This window comes from Aethalodelphis obliquidens, unplaced genomic scaffold (assembly GCF_003676395.1).
Source record: "Aethalodelphis obliquidens isolate GAN/ISIS:26980383/991018 unplaced genomic scaffold, ASM367639v1 scaffold27, whole genome shotgun sequence".
NCBI classification, from domain to species: domain Eukaryota; kingdom Metazoa; phylum Chordata; class Mammalia; order Artiodactyla; family Delphinidae; genus Aethalodelphis; species Aethalodelphis obliquidens.
In genome coordinates, this window is record NW_020837971.1 from 24,619,998 (window position 1) to 24,638,229 (window position 18,232).

The 18,232-nt window shown below is 49.4% G+C and overlaps 1 protein-coding gene across 1 annotated transcript in view; it reads right to left on the minus strand.

Annotated features, from left to right (window-relative positions):
• The window catches only part of ABCA13 (ATP binding cassette subfamily A member 13), a 296,583-nt gene that overhangs the window by 216,383 nt on the left and 61,968 nt on the right, over nt 1-18,232 (minus strand). Inside the window, 7 exon segments of the mRNA XM_027124171.1 lie at nt 162-301; nt 3,316-3,469; nt 4,469-4,588; nt 8,187-8,381; nt 14,974-15,104; nt 16,029-16,108; nt 16,816-16,982. Of these exon segments, the coding sequence (XP_026979972.1) occupies nt 162-301; nt 3,316-3,469; nt 4,469-4,588; nt 8,187-8,381; nt 14,974-15,104; nt 16,029-16,108; nt 16,816-16,982 (987 nt within the window).

The following is an 18,232-nucleotide window of genomic DNA, read 5'->3' on the forward strand; positions in this document are numbered from 1 at the left end:
CACGAACAGGAAAAAAATACCCAGGGGAAAATAAATTGTAATCAGCACAAGAAAACTGTGTGTCACCCAAGCTATACAACAATCACGTTAAATATTTTAACAGGCTGCTTCCCACTGTACTGCTTGTATGGTCTGTAACACCCTCATTCATTCAAACTCACCTTTCTAATGACCTTATTAATCTCTGGAGTGTTTGGTGTGTACAGTATTCTTCCATGTAATACAGGTTTTAGGAAGGACCACACCAAAGCACCATTTGGAGACTGTAGTATTCCCTGATAAAGCTTCAAGCAAAAGGGTGCTGTCACAATTAAAAAAAAAAAAAGTGTTGCTCATGATTGGGGATGTCCAGGATAACAAGGACATTCACATACAGAGCCATGACGCCTCACTTTCCGATGAGTGGCTTATATATTTTTTTCATGACTCAATTCTGATTTGGGGCAGTAAGTTCAGAAATAATTTTTCTTGTCCTTGTCTTTAGCAGCTCTTGTCTCAAAACTCTGAGATACCATGTCCCCTTCAATAATTTGAAAGAGAGGAAAGTATGACCTTCACATTTTTAAGCCAAGTCATCGGTAAGAGTACTAAATAATGACAAAGACACCTAAAAATTAAAACAGTAATGCAAAAGGAATGCATCTGGTTTTAATCTAGAAAATCTTCTTTTCAACAGTCACTGTATTGAGACTAGAATTAGGTTTTTCTTAAGAAATTAGCTTTATAAATTGCTACAGAATTTCCTTTGCTGCACCTATACAGAACTATTGCACTGACTGCTTTTGTTACATTAAATCACCTTGTTTTCAACCAAACATCAATTCCTCATGTTGGCACTCATACTGCTGTGGTGCTGGTTGGTTTCATTGGAAGGTTTATTCAACCAAACCAACAGGTACTAATGAAGGTGGAGCCTTCACCACCACTACGATCACTAATCAAGTAAGAAAGGTTTTAAGCCAGTTAGCGACAAATACTTCAGTATAACCAGTTCTTTTACTCCTGAACAGAATATTTAAAATGAAAATATTATCTTAGCTTTGATATCACAATCCATAACACGCAAGGTAGGAAAATTACTGTTGCGGTAATTTTCACTATCAGTTTCATTTTCCTAAATTCCCCATTTGAAAAGAAAAACAAATTCTTTTTATTCAACAAATACAATAAAATTGATAGAAATAATTCCGTAAAATATAAATTAAGAGCATGACTACATAATGACTTCTTATAGCATTAATTATAGAGGTTGTTCTTACTGATATTTTAACAACTTACCCTTTAAATTATAAGCTTAATATAAATGGTAGCAATTTTTACTTTGGAAAAGACATAATCATACATATGAACAGAACAAGAAATCTGAAACCAGGAATCCCAATATCTGCCACTTGTGAACTTGGTCAAGTCACTTAACCTTCTCTGAGCTTCTCTCGTGTCACCTGAACAATGAGGGTACTAATATTGTCTATGGTTCGTGTGACCGTCATTTGAAATAAATGTATGAAAAGACAAAGAAAAACTGGCCCTCAGTGTTAGCTGAACAACCAGATGGATGGATGGAGCAATGGATGGAAAGATAGAAGGATGGATAGGTGGGTGGATGGATGGATGGGTGGATGGGTGGATTAATTGACAGATGATGGATGGATGGATGGAGCAATGGATGGAAAGATAGAGGGATGAATAGGTGGGTGGATGGATGGATGCAGGATGGATGGATGGGTGGATGGGTGGATTAATTGACAGATGATGGATGGATGGATGGAGCAATGGATGGAGAGATAGAGGGATGAATAGGTGGATGGATGGATGGATGCAGGATGGATGGATACCTGGATGATTGGATTTGATGAACAAATTAATAATCCTCAAAAAACCCATATGCAAGAAGAAAAGAGGAACTAAGGATTAGGAAAGAAGACAACAAAATTATTCCATATGAATAGCCTTAATGTGTATCTATACTGCCACATTATATTTTGTTCGACAGCTCTCCAAATTATCCATCAGCTGATGAACACACCAACACACTGTCTCTAGGGCAGCTCTGAGGACACCCTACAGTCCCATCTCTACATAATTCCCCTCTCTCCTTCTCCCTGGTCCCACCAACACGTCTGTCCATCCCAGGCACAGGTATATAAAGAGGTGTCTTGGGTATAGCAGGCAGAAGTCTAAGACAGCCTCGTAGCCTTGTTCTGCAGATAGAACCTGTAGATATGATGGACGCCACACCCCTGGTTAGGCTACACGGCCACGGCGCAGGGATTCCGACTTGGAGTTGATCAAAGTGGAGGTTATCCTGGTTGAGCCATCAGCTAAACCCTTTAAGAGACCAGAAGCCTCAGAATCAAAGAGATACTCTGCTGTCCTTGAAGACACAGCCTCCTGGGGTTCTGCAGCTGCAAGGAACTGAATTCTACCAACAACTACCTCCAATGAGACCCCAGCCCTGGCCATCACCTTCACTTCAGCCTCATGCAATCCCAAGAGAGGACCCAGCTAATCAGTGCTCAGACTGTGACCTACAGAGACCATGAGATGATAAGTGTGTGTCCTAAACCACTGACTTGCCGTACAGCACAGAAGAGTGATTAATACACTAGGACACAACCGTACCACCGTCCTCAACAGTCGGTAGATATCACCCCCATCACTCCTCACAACAACCTTACAAGGCAGGTACTACGTTTCCATGTCATACATGAGATGAACATGATTCAGGGACGTGATGTCACAGGACCGAAGACACACAACTTGTTGGTGGGGCTGAGCAGTCTAAACCCAAACCCTTAGCTGTGCGTTTCGTCTCTCTTCCTAATCAAAATGCACCAACTTACAGTGGGGCCAGGGCATCACCTTTAAGTCTGCTGTTATTTGCTAGGAAGCATTATATAGAAGGCAAATCTGTAGGGGACCACGTATGGCTCTCCTGGTTGTGAGACAGCCATTCTGCAAGAACCAAAATGCTGCCCCTGGTCTCCGGGCCCGGACCTCTCACTGTTACTGGCTACCCAGGGGTCCCAAAAAGGCTGGGGCTTCAGGTGCACTGGAATTTAAGACCCAGTTCCTCGGTGTCACAGGTGAGAGAATTAGCCCGTGCCCAAGGGTGCAGGGGTCTTTCAAATCCAACTGCGACGCCAGCATTTGCTGACCTTACAGAAAACGAAGGATACAGGTTAGAGGGTGCAGGTAGGAAATTCTTTGCTCATATGTACCCACTTTCTACACAGACAGAATATCTTGTACAAAGCAGGGCTAATTATCAAAATGCAAATTAATCTAAACAAATATGGATTACAGTTTTCTTACTTGAATCTTCAGGAATGTTGAATTTTTCCTTGTCGTCTCCTAAAAATTCATTAACTCTAGGCAAGTGAAGAAAGATGTCAGAGTTCCTAAAGAAAGAGGCTTGGTCCTTGCAAACCACCTTCATCACAGACTGGAAAGGACCAAAGGCTGATGCCTGAGAACATAAGAAAAATAAACCACAGGCAAACAGTGACTTAGAGGGACTCCCTCCCAGGCTCCTGAAACTTCGGTCCCTCCTCCAACTGATTATATAAGATTGTCACCAAGTCAAAAGTACGAAATCTCAGCGACAGTCCTTCTGTCCTTGAAATGCTATGCAAATCACAGCAGTGATTTTTCTGGTCTATACGGTTGAAGAGACAAATGTCTCACACTCACACACACATACCGGCAAATCTCTGCTGTCTGTCCAGTGATAAATCATTAATCCATAAAGTACCACTAACTCAGACTAATTAATAGTATGAATATCTACAGCTAAATTTCCCAGATACCCGAGGGCTCTCAACTCACCCCTCAGCTGAATGAACACCCCATGTCCCGCGTCCGAGGCAGGTCCGAGGATGCACCATCCGCCCCTCACCCTGTGCCTCGCCCTTCACAGGCCCCACACACAACCCCCTTCCCCACCAACTCCATTCCAGGCAGAGAGAGTCCAGGCACAACGAACATCTGGCTACTGACCTCATTCAACTTCGAGTTTGTATTCGCAGCAAACGATCTGTAATCTGCAAGCCAATTACTTGTGTGCAAATAAACGTATTAAGCTTTCTGAAAGCGAGGTACTCTCTGAGTTCAGTTAAACAGGCCCCTGGAATCTCCTCTGTGAGGGTAGTCCATCCAGTGACTTCTGACATCACAGAGAACGCCTGAACTGCCACCTCCACGTGGGTGCTTGTGCGTCCCGCTTCCTCTGCAGGGGACCCCAGGCCTTGCTCCTCGTCAGGCTGCTGCCTCCAGAACCACTCCAGAACCACGAGGTATCCTCGTCCCTGTGCTTTGTCACCACATGCGCACTTTAGACAGTGGAAGAGAAAGGAAGGCAGAGGAGCAAACACACAGACACAGCAAATCCGCACCTTCCCCGGGGCCAAGGCCAAGCGCCCACCTGTGGGAAGTTGGGCGTGTCCAGGAAAGCAGCGCTCTCAAGTTATCGGAGGAATTTGGGAAGGTGTTCGAGGACGCAGCCGGCTCCGGGGAGCAGGTGGCCGAGGCTGGACCCGACGTCCAGCAGGGAGCTGAGCAGGCCACTGGCTTCCGCAGGGAGCAGAGTCTCCAAGGGAAACACAACACGACCTAACCAGTGCTGGACGTGGTGCCTCACAAGCATCGCTGGAGCAGGGCAGAGAATGAAGAGCATTATTTGATTTTATTCTCTTGAGCCTGGGAGACACCTCTGCTGTGCCGTATAAAGCCCTCTCTACTGGCTCCGTTCTGGGAGCACGCTCAACCATATTGGTATCGTCAGAACATGCCAGGAGCAGATATGACTGGCTGTTAAAAGTCAAATCACTTTCAAACAATTTTTTCTGTCTTTGAGGTGCCCGGAGTGGCTACTGAAGAGGGTCACAATAAAATGATTCTTATGTGTGAAACAGTTTCCATCTACCTACGGTTTCCCTGTGTCACAGCGCACACATCCTCCCGTCCTCTGAACCCCTGTGGGCTGTGTGCCGCTGCTGATTTTGTGGATGAAGGAACTGAGCTCAGAGAGCTTCAAAGGCTTCCCGCACCATCACCAGCTGGAAGATTAGGGCCAGGAATGCACCCTGGTGCTTTAGAAGTATCAGTGGCTCCGGATGCTGGGACCCACCTGTGCTGTCACCACTGACACACTCTGTGTTTTACTTATTCACTGCATCCTCTCTGTTCGGGGACAGGCAGGGATTTTTGCCTGTCATGGTCATTGATGTGGCCACAGCTGTGAGAACGGCCTCTGGCAATACTGCTTGCTTAGCACAGGGAGCTCTACTCAATATTTTGTTATAACCTGTAAGGTGAAAGAATCTGAAAAAATAGATATGTATGGATGTGTAAGTGAATAACTTTGCTCTACACCTGAAACTAACACAATATTATAAATCAACTATAATTCAATTTAAAAGATTTAAAAATTAAAGAAAAGATTCTGTTATGAGAAAATGTCAATCAATTAATAAACATTTCCAAAGGGAGCCCACTTACACCATTGGTGGGAGTGTAAATTGATATAACAACTACGGAGAACAGTATGGAGGTTCCTCAAAAAACTAAAAACAGAACTACCATATGACCCAGCAATCCCACTCCTGGGCATATACCCAGAGAAAACCATAATTCAAAAAGACACATGCACCACAATGTTCATTGCAGCTCTATTTACAATAGCCAGGACATGGAACCAACCCAAATGTCCATCGACAGATGAATGGATAAAGAAGATGTGGCACATATATACAGTGGAATATTACTCAGCCATAAAAAGAAACAAAATTGAGTTATTTGTAGTGAGGTGCATGGACCTAGAGTCTGTCATACAGAGTGAAGTAAGTCAGAAAGAGAAAAACAAATACCGTATGCTAACACATATATATGGAGTCTAAAAAATATATATATGGTTCTGATGAACCTAGTTGCAGGGCAGGAATAAAGACGCAGATGTAGAGAATGGACTTGACGCCCCGGGGTAGGGGAAGGGAAAGCTGGGACGAAGTGAGAGAGTGGCATGGACATATATACACTACCAAATGGAAAATAGATAGCTAGTGGGAAGCAGCCACATAGCACAGGGAGATCAGCTCGGTGCTTTGTGACCACCTAGAGGGGTGGGATAGGGAGGATGGGTGGGAGGGAGATGAAAGAGGGAGGAGACATGGGGATATATGCATATGTATAGCTGATTCACTTTGTTATACAGCAGAAATTAACAACTTTGTAAAGCAATTATACTCCAATAAAGACCTATTAAAAAATAGTAATAATATAACAAAAAATCAATAAACATTTCCAAAAAATACCATTATAGTTGCTTAGGAAATACGTGTTGGATGAATGGGTAAATTAGCACACACTGCCCCTTCCCACAGAGTGGGGAGGACTCACAGCCACCCTCCCCCCTGCTTTCATCTGCATTCTGAATGTCCAGGTTTTCAAACTTGGGCCCTTAGGGTTCTGCACCTGCCCCTCAGCTGCTGGCTCTGCCCTTGACCTGCAGGACCGAGACCCCTACTCCATCTCTCACTCTCTCTGCACACAATGATGTGCCCGTGTCGTCAGTTAAGGCAACAGCCTCCTTGGCAGAAGCCAGGGGTGCAGGCTCCTATCGCTTTCCCACTCGCCTTTCTAACTGCAGCTGCACATCAGCAGTGGCCCTCGGGGCACCGACCGATGGGAATGACCTGCATGGAGTCCCAGCACTGACGGCCAGAGGAACGCACTGGACGTTAACCTGGAATTGTGCTTTGTGAAAGGCATCACAGATTCACTACCAGCCGAGGGAAGCTGGGAGTGAGCCCAGCCTGCTGGACCCCAGCGCTGGTGTGGCCCCCCGAGTGTGTCTTCACGGCTGACACCTCTGAGCAACACCGCGTACCCATCAGCTTCCCTGGAGCCACGCGGATAGGAGGAGACGGTGTTATTAACGGAGGTGTCGATTCCATTGTGTGTGGGAGACCAACTCCAACCCAGTGTCTCATCTTTTCGGCCCTTTGTCAAAGTCATTATCGGGGCCTGAGAAGCACCAGTGTCAAGCCGGTGGCTTCTGTGGACCTAACAGACCTGGCCGCCAGGGGTGCCCGCGGTGAAGCGGAAGAGTGGCCATGGGAGTGGATGCAGGACTCACTGGCCTGTGTGTGAGCTGCAGGCACGGATCCCACCACGAGGCACGTGGCCTTGCAGAGCATGGGGACGTTTAGGAAACGTTCATCCTCCTGCTTATGGGTTGGAAATGAAAATTCTGAATTTTCAGAATTAATTCTCATTCTGAAAATTAATCTCTGTTCTCAGCGTGTATATCACCCACTGGATTCCTGAAGTTATTGAGGAGAGGGAGACCATGAAGGACACTGGGCTGGAAGGGCAGATCTACCCTTTTCCTGAGTCCCCAAACTGTCCTCCCGGATGTGGGGCACTGAAGCCCTCGCTGATGAGCCCAGGTGTTGGCAAATCCATCCCTGGGGAGAAACCTGGAGCAAGACAGCCCCTAAGCTCGAAGGTGAAGGGTCTGGAGACACAGGTAATGATTCCAACAGTGGAGGCTGGAAGATGAGGGACTTCGAGAAGAGGCAGAGCCGGCGTGCAGCCCAGGGTGCAGCTCCTGTCTGCAGAGGGTAACTGGGCCTGCCCTCGGGGCAGCTGTCCCCGCGGCCACTTCAGCCCCTTCCCGCACACCCACGTGCGTGTGGGCATGTGGAGGGCAGGGAACAGTTGGTTCACCCAGGGAGGGGCTGCCCCATGTCCCCCCCCATCTGCACCCCTCTCCCGGACAGGCCCCGGCAAAGGTGAGCACGTCCCCTCTTGGGACAGAGCTCGCGGGCCCCAGGACATGACAGGGGGCAGAGGCGGCCACGGCCAAGGCGGGGGAGCAGCTCTGACTCAGAGGGGCCACCGGGGAGTTGGGGCGGGGGCCACAGCGGAAGCCAGCCTCCCAGGTAAACTCCAGTCAAGTGCTGGTCAAAGAGGAGGGAACCTGGTGCTGGGCTCAGGTGGGGACTTTGATCGCTGGTCCTTCCCCATTGAGCACATTGACTCCAAGGACCCTGGAAAGTCTCCCGGACACCCCTTGATTCCGAGCCCCACCCCGAGGCTGCGGGGTCTGCGCCTGCCCTGCTGCCCCCAACTCATCCCCACGGGCCCCACTGGCCGATCCCGGCCCGCAGCCATCTTCCCCTTACTTTGTATACGAAATTCCGCAGGTCCAGGTTCCGACCCATCAGCACAATCAGGGAAAACACTCGGGCCCCGGGCAGGCGGCACAGCTCCCTCGCTGCAGACCCAGACTTTCCATCCTCAGGGAACTTGAGCAGCAGACAAAGAACGTCCCCATCACGCCTTCGAGACAAAGCCACCGTCGGGGCACTGGAGAGAACCTGTGTCAAAGCACGAGGGTCAGACGTGACTAGAGCTGAGATGTGCGGCCCCCGGACTCAGAGCTCCCCTGATGACGAGCCCCTTGAAGGCCCATTTTCCCAAAACGCTGAGGATTCACCTGCAGTTTCATGGATTCCAAACCTCTGTTCCATTTCAAACACTTTGAATGGAAAGGTTTCTAAAATGTGCACGTCATTCCCTGACTCTGTAAGCAGCCTGCCCTCTGTGATGGCTTGGGAGCTGCTCAGGACTAGCGTCCGCCCTCCACCCACAATGCTCTCAGGAGAAGACCCTCTCCCTCCTGACATTAAGTCTTAGCCTTTGCTCTCAGATTATCAGTTTTCATTTTTCATTGGCATCAGCGTGAACTATTTTTTTCTCCTCCATCTCCAAAATTGAAAACCAGATTTCCAAGCCTGTTATCATTTTTGAAAAGAAAAAGCAAACCAAGTGAAAAGGAGGGGCTGAGGACAGCTGTGCTAGTGTCTGGTGCCTCACTGTTCCCTCCGTGAAAGGGCCAGGGCTGCGTCTCTGCCTAGCAATGACTTTTGATTAACCATCTTTGTAATAAGAAAAATTATAAAGCAGAATATAAAAAAGGAAAAAAAAAGACTTCCTGTTGTGTTTATACTCTGATGGGTGTGATTACTGCAAAATTGTTCAGACCAAGCAAGACCCTCTGTGAACAGAAGTTACTGTTCCCTTATCAGGAGCCTTGTCAACAGGGAGAACTCGTCAGATGCCTTCATATAATGCCATAAAATGCCCCCAAATCATTAAGAAATAGCAGAAGGGATTAATGGGGGTTCCCCAGAGAAAGAGAACCAACAGGATGTGCATATTCTGGGAGATTTTTTTAAGGAACTGGCTCTCTCAATCGTGGAGCTTGGCGAGACCAAACTCTGCAGGGTCAGCCGGCATCAGGAGGCCCGGAGCTGACATGGCAGCTTAGCCCCAGCAGCTGTCTGAAGGAGGAATTCCCTCGCCCTGGGGTCACCTCAGTCCTTCAACTGATTGGACAAGGCCCACCCACATCACAGAGAGTAATCTGCTCAAAATCTGCTGATTTCAATGTGAATCTCATCTAAGAAATAACTTCACAGGGACATTCGGATTGGCATTAGACCAAATGTCTGGGTACCACGGCCCACACATATAGACATACAAATTAACCATCACAAATGGTTAGGTAATCTAATATGCTGACGTACATTTTGAATCTCTGAGAGAGATGTTGTTTTCACACATAATTAACCAAAACCCCTTTTTCCACAAGGGACTTATGTGGTACAGATGTACCTTGGGAAAGATTTCCTTATTCCACTGTTTCCATCGTGGTCTCTAAGGGAAGGTGGATGCCTTTGGTTGAGAGAGGGTTTCAAAGAGGAAGCAGGAGTGGGGGGGGTATGCACATCCACCCTTTGCTTTGATTTGGGAGGCCCCTCTTTGATCAGTTCTGTAAAACGGGCTTCTGTGGAAGTTTTCCTTAAATTGGGATCATTGATCCTGGTCTCGTGTGGGCACCAGAACTGGCTGGTGAGGGTCCCTCTGCACCTGCAATGGAACCCTGGCCTTAGCCACCATCTCAGCATCACCCGTGGTCCCCAAGCAGGATCACGTTCCATGCATCTCTTAGAATTTAGCCCCAAGGCAAACATTTTCTTAAAACTTGTGTACACCTCTTTTCACCCAACGGGGAGGTCCCGAGTGCCATCGCGCAGAAACCACACAGTCACGCCACATGCAAGAGCAGCTCCTTGCAGCGTGTTTGCTTCCACACCTTCTCTGTGCTTCTCTACTTTACTCTTTATCTTTTTTTAATCTTACTATGACCATTTTCCCTGTTTGAAAGGCACCTGAAGCAGGCAGGGAATAAGAAAAACAGAGGTAATACTCAGTTTTGTTGGGCTGGAAATATCACGGGGGAATCTGTTTTAAAGTCAGACAGGCATCTTTCAGCTCAGGCTTCGCTTAGGCTGGTCCAGTCAGTTATCAGACACACGGATGCCGTGCTGCTGGTGCCTTTCTTACACGTCCATGCCCGGCTTGGAAAACTTCAAGGCGCCAGGGATCTAGGGCAGGCAGCGCCCCACAACTGTGACCCCAGCGCACATGCGCGCACACACACACTCAGACAATTCAATAATTGAGATCACAGACTCCCTGTAAGAGTGAAAGTGATCCCTAGGCAAAGCATCTGCGTTTTTAGCAGGAGTTTGTTTACTGAGCATCTGCCGAAACACTCGCTGTGCTCAGAGCAGCACCCCAGAGATGGTCCCCATTTCGCCCAGCTGCCAATTTTAGACTCAGAGGTGCAGAGAAGCTTTGGAAGCGATCACTGTTCTCAACCTAATTATGACCAGAAAAGAAACACCAACAGTGACGGGGGAGAACTGGAAATAGTGGGGTAGGGGACCGTGGCACGTCAGGGCTTGTCGAAGCAAAGAAGTGGGATCGAGACTAAGAGCCACCTTCCACGTGACAGGCAGGAACCGGGCCTTGCTGCCCGTGTCCTGGCAGGCTCGCGCAATGAGGAGGCCTGGATGGGAATGAGCCCAGAGGGCAGGAGACGGCTCTGAGGGCCGTGTGGAAGGGCTGCAGCCCCACACGGTGGGAGGAAGGCAGGGAGGACTCAGGCAGGGCCCAGGAGGAGGGCGACTCCAGCTCCTGCCGTGGGACCGCCCAGCGGCTGGTGGCACCTGCAAGCCTCAGCTTGCCCGTCTGTGCGGAAGAGGCGGCGATAAGACCCACAGGTGCTCCAGGGGGACCAGAGGAGATCACTGTGAAAGACACACAGCCCAGGAACATCCACCAGGACTGACTGGAGGCTACCAGCACAAACACAGGAAATCTGAAGAAAGATGAATAAAAATTAGATGTGTTTGTTGATTGAAAAGTATTAAATTTAAGAGAGACAGAGAGAGAGTTAAGCTAGTAAATTCCTTCCTTTTTTCCATACTCCACCGAGAAGTCTGTGGGTCAGCACCGTGCACCCCTGCCCTACCCTCGCCCCCCGCCCTGCACCCAGCCCACAAGCTGGCCCAGGGTGGGCAGCATAATGGGGTGCCCACCCACTGAGGTGCCCGCTGGCCCTTCCGTCCCAACCCCAGTGCCCTCCCCTCCCTCTCCTCCTTCCTAAACCAGACCCTAACCCCCTCCTCCCAGGGCTTCAGACAAGATAACAGTCCTACTACCCACAGATAATGTCACTCCTCGTGTGAATTCTGATCCTGGGTTCTCCATGAGCCCTTCAGGAAAACGGCAGTTGCTGAAACCATGTTGAGAGAGTCGCCATAAGTGGGCCAGGTTAACACAAAGTCATTTTCTTTCGAAGGCAAAGTTATCAGACTAATGAGTTAGCAGGACCCCAGACGTGCTATGGCTCATTTAAGAGCCCAAACTATTAAACAGGTGTGGGCATCCCCAGGCTGTGGGCATCTTTCTGCACTAATGACTTGAATAGAAGCATAGAAGACGTGCTCATCTCCTTTGTGACTGGCCAAGTTGAGAGACAAGTGACACTTTGCAAAGTAGATCAGGATCAAAGATACCTCGAAGGTTAGAATAATTGGCCAGAAACAGTAAGAAGTACTCTTTGCAGAGGTCAGTGCACTCAATCCTGAAACTCAGGCTCAAAAATATTTACCTAAGTGTAAGTAGGGAAACAGAGGCCCCATTAGAAATAGCCACTTACTTTTTTCTGCTGGTGGTGGAGGGTCTGAAGTTCCCCAAGTTAAAAGCACCATGACGTCCATCCGGATGGTGTGGGAGCAGGGTGGTCTGCAGGACTCAGAGCCCAGGACGAGCTCCCTCAGGATCTGACGCTCCCAGTGACCGGCGGTACCTCCCAGGGCACGTGGGACCAAGTTCTTCGGCATGGGCCAGAAACCCTTAGCTCCGCTCACATACTGATTATTTCTTTCCCTCTCACGGAGGGAAAAAGCCAGAATGAGCCCGTTTTTACCAGTGTCTACGCTGACATGAGTCCCGCCAGCAACCATCTGCTGCAGCTTTTACCCAACGGAATTGGAGGTGCTGGTGAATCCCTGCAAGGCATCTCTCTCACCAAACCGTGTGCCAGCCAGGCGTCCCTGATGCTTTACGGAACCACTTCGAGTGACCGAGAGAGGCTGGGCCAGATCCACCAAAGGCACTTGTTCCTGCCCAAGGGAAGTAAGGCAAGGTGTCAGGATGCTTTCTCCCTCTGGGGGGCCCCGCACAGAAGAGATCATCACTCTCGGGCATCCCTCCCACACCTCCGTCTGTAAGAACCTGGAGGGTGGGTGGGCAAGTCTGCTGAGGATGGTGGGAGCCTGTCTCCCAGGCCCTCCGAACACGCTCAGTTGTGGAGGATAGGGGGAGACAGACCCTCTGGTCGCCCTCTCGGTCTATTTGGTCCTGACTCTTCGACCTCACTGCTGCCTTTAAAAGAATAAAAATGTGGCCTGGAACACAGAGGGAGGAAGTCGCTGTTGATCCGGCACTGCAGCCTACGAGGCTTGGGTGCGTCCAGGGTGGGTGGAGGGGATTCAGTCCAGGATGGCAGTGGGGGAGGTGAGCTCCAGGGTCCGGGAGTCTGAGATTTGGTTTTGATGGGAGCTGCCAGGGCTCAGGACAGAGCGCGGGCAGAGGGAAGCTTCCCAGGGGCACCACGTCCCGGAACAGCTGGCCCTGCCCCTTCCCTTCCCGCTGCCTCGGGCCCTTGGACCTGAGGCCTCCACCCTGCGACTCTCCCGTCGCTCTTCACAGCCAGAGGCTTCTCATCACGTCCGTCTGAGCCCCGAGCCCCGTCTGCAGGGCGGCTCCTGGGCCCAGTGGCCCCACTGCTGTACACTGTACACTGAAATTCCGCGGCACACGCGCTTCTGGACTTCGCTGCCCATACGTGTCTGTTGATCTGGCGAGCCAGCCCGCAGGCACCGGCTCCCTTCGGGGGCTGGGGGCTCCAGCTTCTGGAAGCTCACACAACGGGAAGGGAGATTTGCAGTGAGTGAATGAGTGCGAACTCCTGCCATTTTCCCAGGACCTCGTGCCAAGGAAATGTGCCCCCCGGGAACGCTGAGGCTCTGACGTGATCAATTCAGCACTGACTGAAAGTAAGGCAGAGGCGCCCAGAGAGAGAAACAGTGAAAGGTCACTACAGATTATATGTAGTGACACATACATGTGCTGTCAACCTCACCACGCAGAAAAACCTAGGCCCCAAACTGTCACCTACCAAACATGAATTTGTAACCTAAGACACACGTGGGTTCATGGATACACTTTACCCCAGAGAGTAACTTCGTTACTTATATGAATGCCAAGAATGCAAGCTTTTTTAACGCCCCCGCCAATGACCAAAACGTCCAGCCACTCAGGGGACGGCCTGCAGCGACTCACGTCGTGAGAGACACGTGCACGCAGGAAGCACCGCACAGCCGCTCCTGCAGCAAAGGCACCTCAGAACGCGAGCCTTCTCGAGGCCCAGCGCTCCCACCACGGAGCGTCAGCGACCCCTGGTGGCCACTTGCTAATCGGGCAGCAACCACCGGGCCGAGAAGATGGTAACATTCTGAATCTACAAAGGCTGGAAGTCAGCTAACCTGACGCTCCTCGTACAGCCCTGTGGGTCAGCTACTGAAATCAACTCACTGCTCCATTCCCGTCACAAGTTCCCTGAATAAAGATTTCAAACCACATCTGACCACTGTTTACAGTTAAGGCAGCCGGCGAGGCGGTGTCCTCACCCCACCCTGACCCCCGCACACCAGTAACGCGTGCCGTCCGATAAGCCGCCTCTGACATTTTCCTTGAAGACCCATGTGACATACCGCAGACAACTTGAGACCGTAACTCGAATTTGGGGTTCCTAGCTTCTAATCCGTTTCTTTCTCAAAGCAGGTTAATTCTTGAGTAACTCATCTACTTGTCAGGGCTTGCGTTTAGCCCCAGGTAACAGGAATCAACGTGAAAGTAAACGTCCGTTGAGGCCCAGGTGATTGTCAATACAAATGGTCACTTGAGGGCCATCTTCGTGGCTAGTGCTTCTCGCAGGCTGTCTGCACAGGAAAGTAAATCCCCACACGATGTGCTGAAAGGTCATCTCAGCGAAGTCCCTGCCGAGGATCCAGGTGAAATTCCCCGGCTCCTCCCTCCGCGGGCAAACCCAGCCCACCGCCACGGCCCGCGTCCCCACCTCCTTATTTCTGGGGCCCTAATCAGTGTTCCTCAGCCACCGTGGGGATGACACGGCCTGACTGCTCGCTGCTGTCACACTAAGCGGTGCAGTCAGATTGGACCCGGCTCTCCCTACTGAAAGGAAATCAATTACCCAGGCTGTCGTGCATCAGTTTGGGAATCAGTGGAATAAGTATCATCACCAATGTTATCCTTTCAAACCCCAAAGAAGACAACATTATGAAACTGAAGACCCCACGGTGGTGGCAGAAGATGATAACGTGCTTGGGTGGCCAGCTTGTTCTCTGATCTCCTGTCTGCCTCTTTACATCATTCCCACTCAACCCCCAGCCACGGGGAGAGAGGGGAGAAGGGACCACACGAGGCCGACAGCTCCAGGACGTCGAGGGCTTGTGAGGCGGGAGAAGCAGCAAACTGTAGCTCTGAGTGGGAAACGTTTGCTTCTCAAATGCTGCTGATAGTTTCATCCGAGATGTGGAGAGAAGATCGAAGCTCTTCAGTTAACTTGGTGTTGTTCTGCACCAACTCTTTTACTTTTACGTCTGAAAAATAATCAGAAGGAAGGAAATCTTGTAATAATAAGCGTTTGGGCTATTCCTGACTGAAGACAAGATTTGACATGAAAACCTGGCAAGGGGCTTCCCTGGTGGCGCAGTGGTTGAGAGTCCGCCTGCCGATGCAGGGGTCACGGGTTCGTGCCCCGGTCCGGCAGGATCCCACATGCCGCAGAGCGGCTGGGCCCGTGAGCCATGGCCGCTAAGCCTACGCATCTGGAGCCTGTGCTCCACAACGGGAGAGGCCGCAACAGTGAGAGGCCCGTGTACTGCAAAACAAAAAACAAACAAACAAAAACTGGCAAGGATGTTTCCTCCACTACATCCAGCCCATAATAAGCACTAAATAAAGTCATCTCCTACACTTCTGGGAGGAACTGAGATCATCTGACCGGAAGTAAAACAAAACCCCAGGTTATGGGGTATTTCTACTCCCTTGCTTCCTCTAAGACGTGTGCATTTGACACTCGACTCTCGAAGGAGGTGTTTTTTCTGAGGGAACAGTGACCAAGGAAACGCACTTCTCTCCACGTATCCATTCATCTCACTTTTCCTAACAAGAGGAGATTTGACCGGATTCTTCATACTTGACTTGTTGATGCTGCAAGGGCTTCAGGAATAGCAAGACTGGACAGACGGGGAAACAGAGACTCCCAGATGTGCAGGGAGGGAGGGCCAGGGAGACACCCAGGCCACAGAAGCTTTTCTCTCTCCCCGTCTTGGTTTTGGTACCCAGGACTTTAGGGTTTCCTTCTCAACCCCAATACATCAGACCTGCCAGGCTCTAAATTGTTATTTATCATATATAGATAGCATAACTCTACCTTAATATGTTTTATTTTAATAATATATTTGCGTGAGAAACTAAATTTAATTTTTAATCAAGCAAACTTGGAGGAACTACGTACTTACCCCCAGTTACTGTGAAATTGCTAAGAAAAGTCATAATGGGATTCCCAGACAACAAAGTCTTCTAGAGGCTTTGGGCCAACCTAAAATGGCAGAAAATTAAAGCTAATTTAGGCAAGATAAAACACCAGGAACAGTGCTGGAGTGAATATGCTGCCTCAGTTCCCAGGAAATGAACTAGAGAACAATACTGCCTTTCCATAAGATTCCTCAGAGATTCCGACACACGATGTCTCTGTGTGCGAATACCTGTCAATACCAGGTGCCTGCCAGGCAAGATGAGTCAGGGGAATAAGGATGGGTAACAAATGGCTTCTCACAAATGTGAAAGGAACCGATAGGATAGACCGTGGCATGTATGAGAAATCAGGGTATCGAGAAGTCAGAGGAACATCATTCCTTCTGTGAATAAGTCACTTGCAGAACACGAAGGCCCCAATTTCCTCTTCTGGGGGCTCACACTTTTGAGAATACAGTACAAAATGAATCCAGTGTGAAGGTCATTTGAAAAATCGCTGACTGCTCTTATAGAACTATTCCAATACCATATTGTAATCTCAGATCTCGACATGTTGATCCAGCTTCTTGATCCCCAGTAAAGCTAGACTTAGCACTAATGCAGCTCCTACAGTTTACAATTTAAAAAGTTAAAGTCACGGGAAATTTTGGTGTTGGTGAGAAAACACATGTGTTAATGGTATATTGTACACATTATTGTCTGAAACTCATAATTTAAAATGCATCGTCTTCATGAAGGGAGACTGAGGAGGTGGGGGCCCCGCCAGAGGGCACATATGTGTGCGTGTGCAGCATGGAGGCCGGTCCGGGCTGGCATTCACAGTCCTGCTCGCTGGCATCTTCCAAGCTGCTCCTGAAGCTTTCCAAGGCGCTGGACAGATTCCTGATAAGACCTTCACAACTCAGCTGATGGGGAGAGGTCCCTATCTTTTCCAGCTCCTAGAAAACACAGCAACGATACAGTTAGAAACATATCTACTCGTTGGTATGAGCTGAAGTCCGGAGACCAGACATGCGTGCATCCTCGCCGGGCATCACGTGGATTGTAAGCTGTCAGCCTACTGTCCTCGGTCTCAGGAAGCACCGCAGAGAAGATGGAGGATGTCTGATCCTGTCCAGTTGCCCTTGGGCGCTGCTGGGCTTTGGAGGGAGCCCTTGGCCGGGAACCAGGAGACCCCAGCTCTCAGCCGGCTCTGCCATTTACCCAGAGGACAAGAGGACACGGCAGGGACCAGCACCGCCCAGCTGAGGACCTAGCACATGGCCTCCTGGCCCGAAAACTGAAGCCTTTCAAAATCCACAGCCACAAAACCGATGACTGAAAAGAAAACATGTCTATTTCTCCATAGGTCTGCCCACCCTGAAGGTCTGCAGGGCAGCCTGGAAGTCTCCAGGCCTCCCCTCGGCTGGGGTGCAGCCCTGAGGACTTGGAGAAGCACCGTGGAGGAACCCCCGGTCTCGGCCCTGACTCTAAGACTGCATGGATACATTATCCGCATCTTTTACAAGCATAAACAGTTTTATAAAAGACCAATCATTTTGCAAAATATATGTATACCTATAAATTGATAAATATATAAAATATCTATCATTTGTTAAATTAACTGACAAGTATAGGTAATTTAAAATGTAAAACATGCCAGAAAGCAGCAGACACTCTTATAAATCTATGTACATTTCCCTGGACACGTCAGTCCTGCTGTATACCATGTATTTCACGTCATCAGAATGTATTCATTTCATCACCCAGTTCTTCCTGATGTTGGAAGCACAGTCCCAGGTTATGGTGATTATGTGAAGGCATCAAACATAAATCAATACATAATATTTTAATAAATAAAACTTCTAAATATTTTTCTCAAAAGTGCCATTGGTCACTCTTGCAAAGGAAAATCATGATCACTCAGATGATCAGAGAACTAACAAGTGTATGTTCCAAGTGAGTTAAATGTGAAGAATCCTGAGGTGTCACAGTCGAGGGTCCTGAGCTCTGAGTCCCTCCTTCGGGGGTCCCCGGGCACAGGGGAGCTTCCCAGGATGTGATCCGAGCACCCAAACTCACGCTGCCTCGTGGGGCCACCAGCAGCACGGAACCTCCGGATCGCGGACCAGGGCGGGCGGGCGGGAAGCCAGGGTCCAGCGTGTACAGAGCACGAGGCCTTGGCTGGAGTCCTGTCCATCTGACGCCC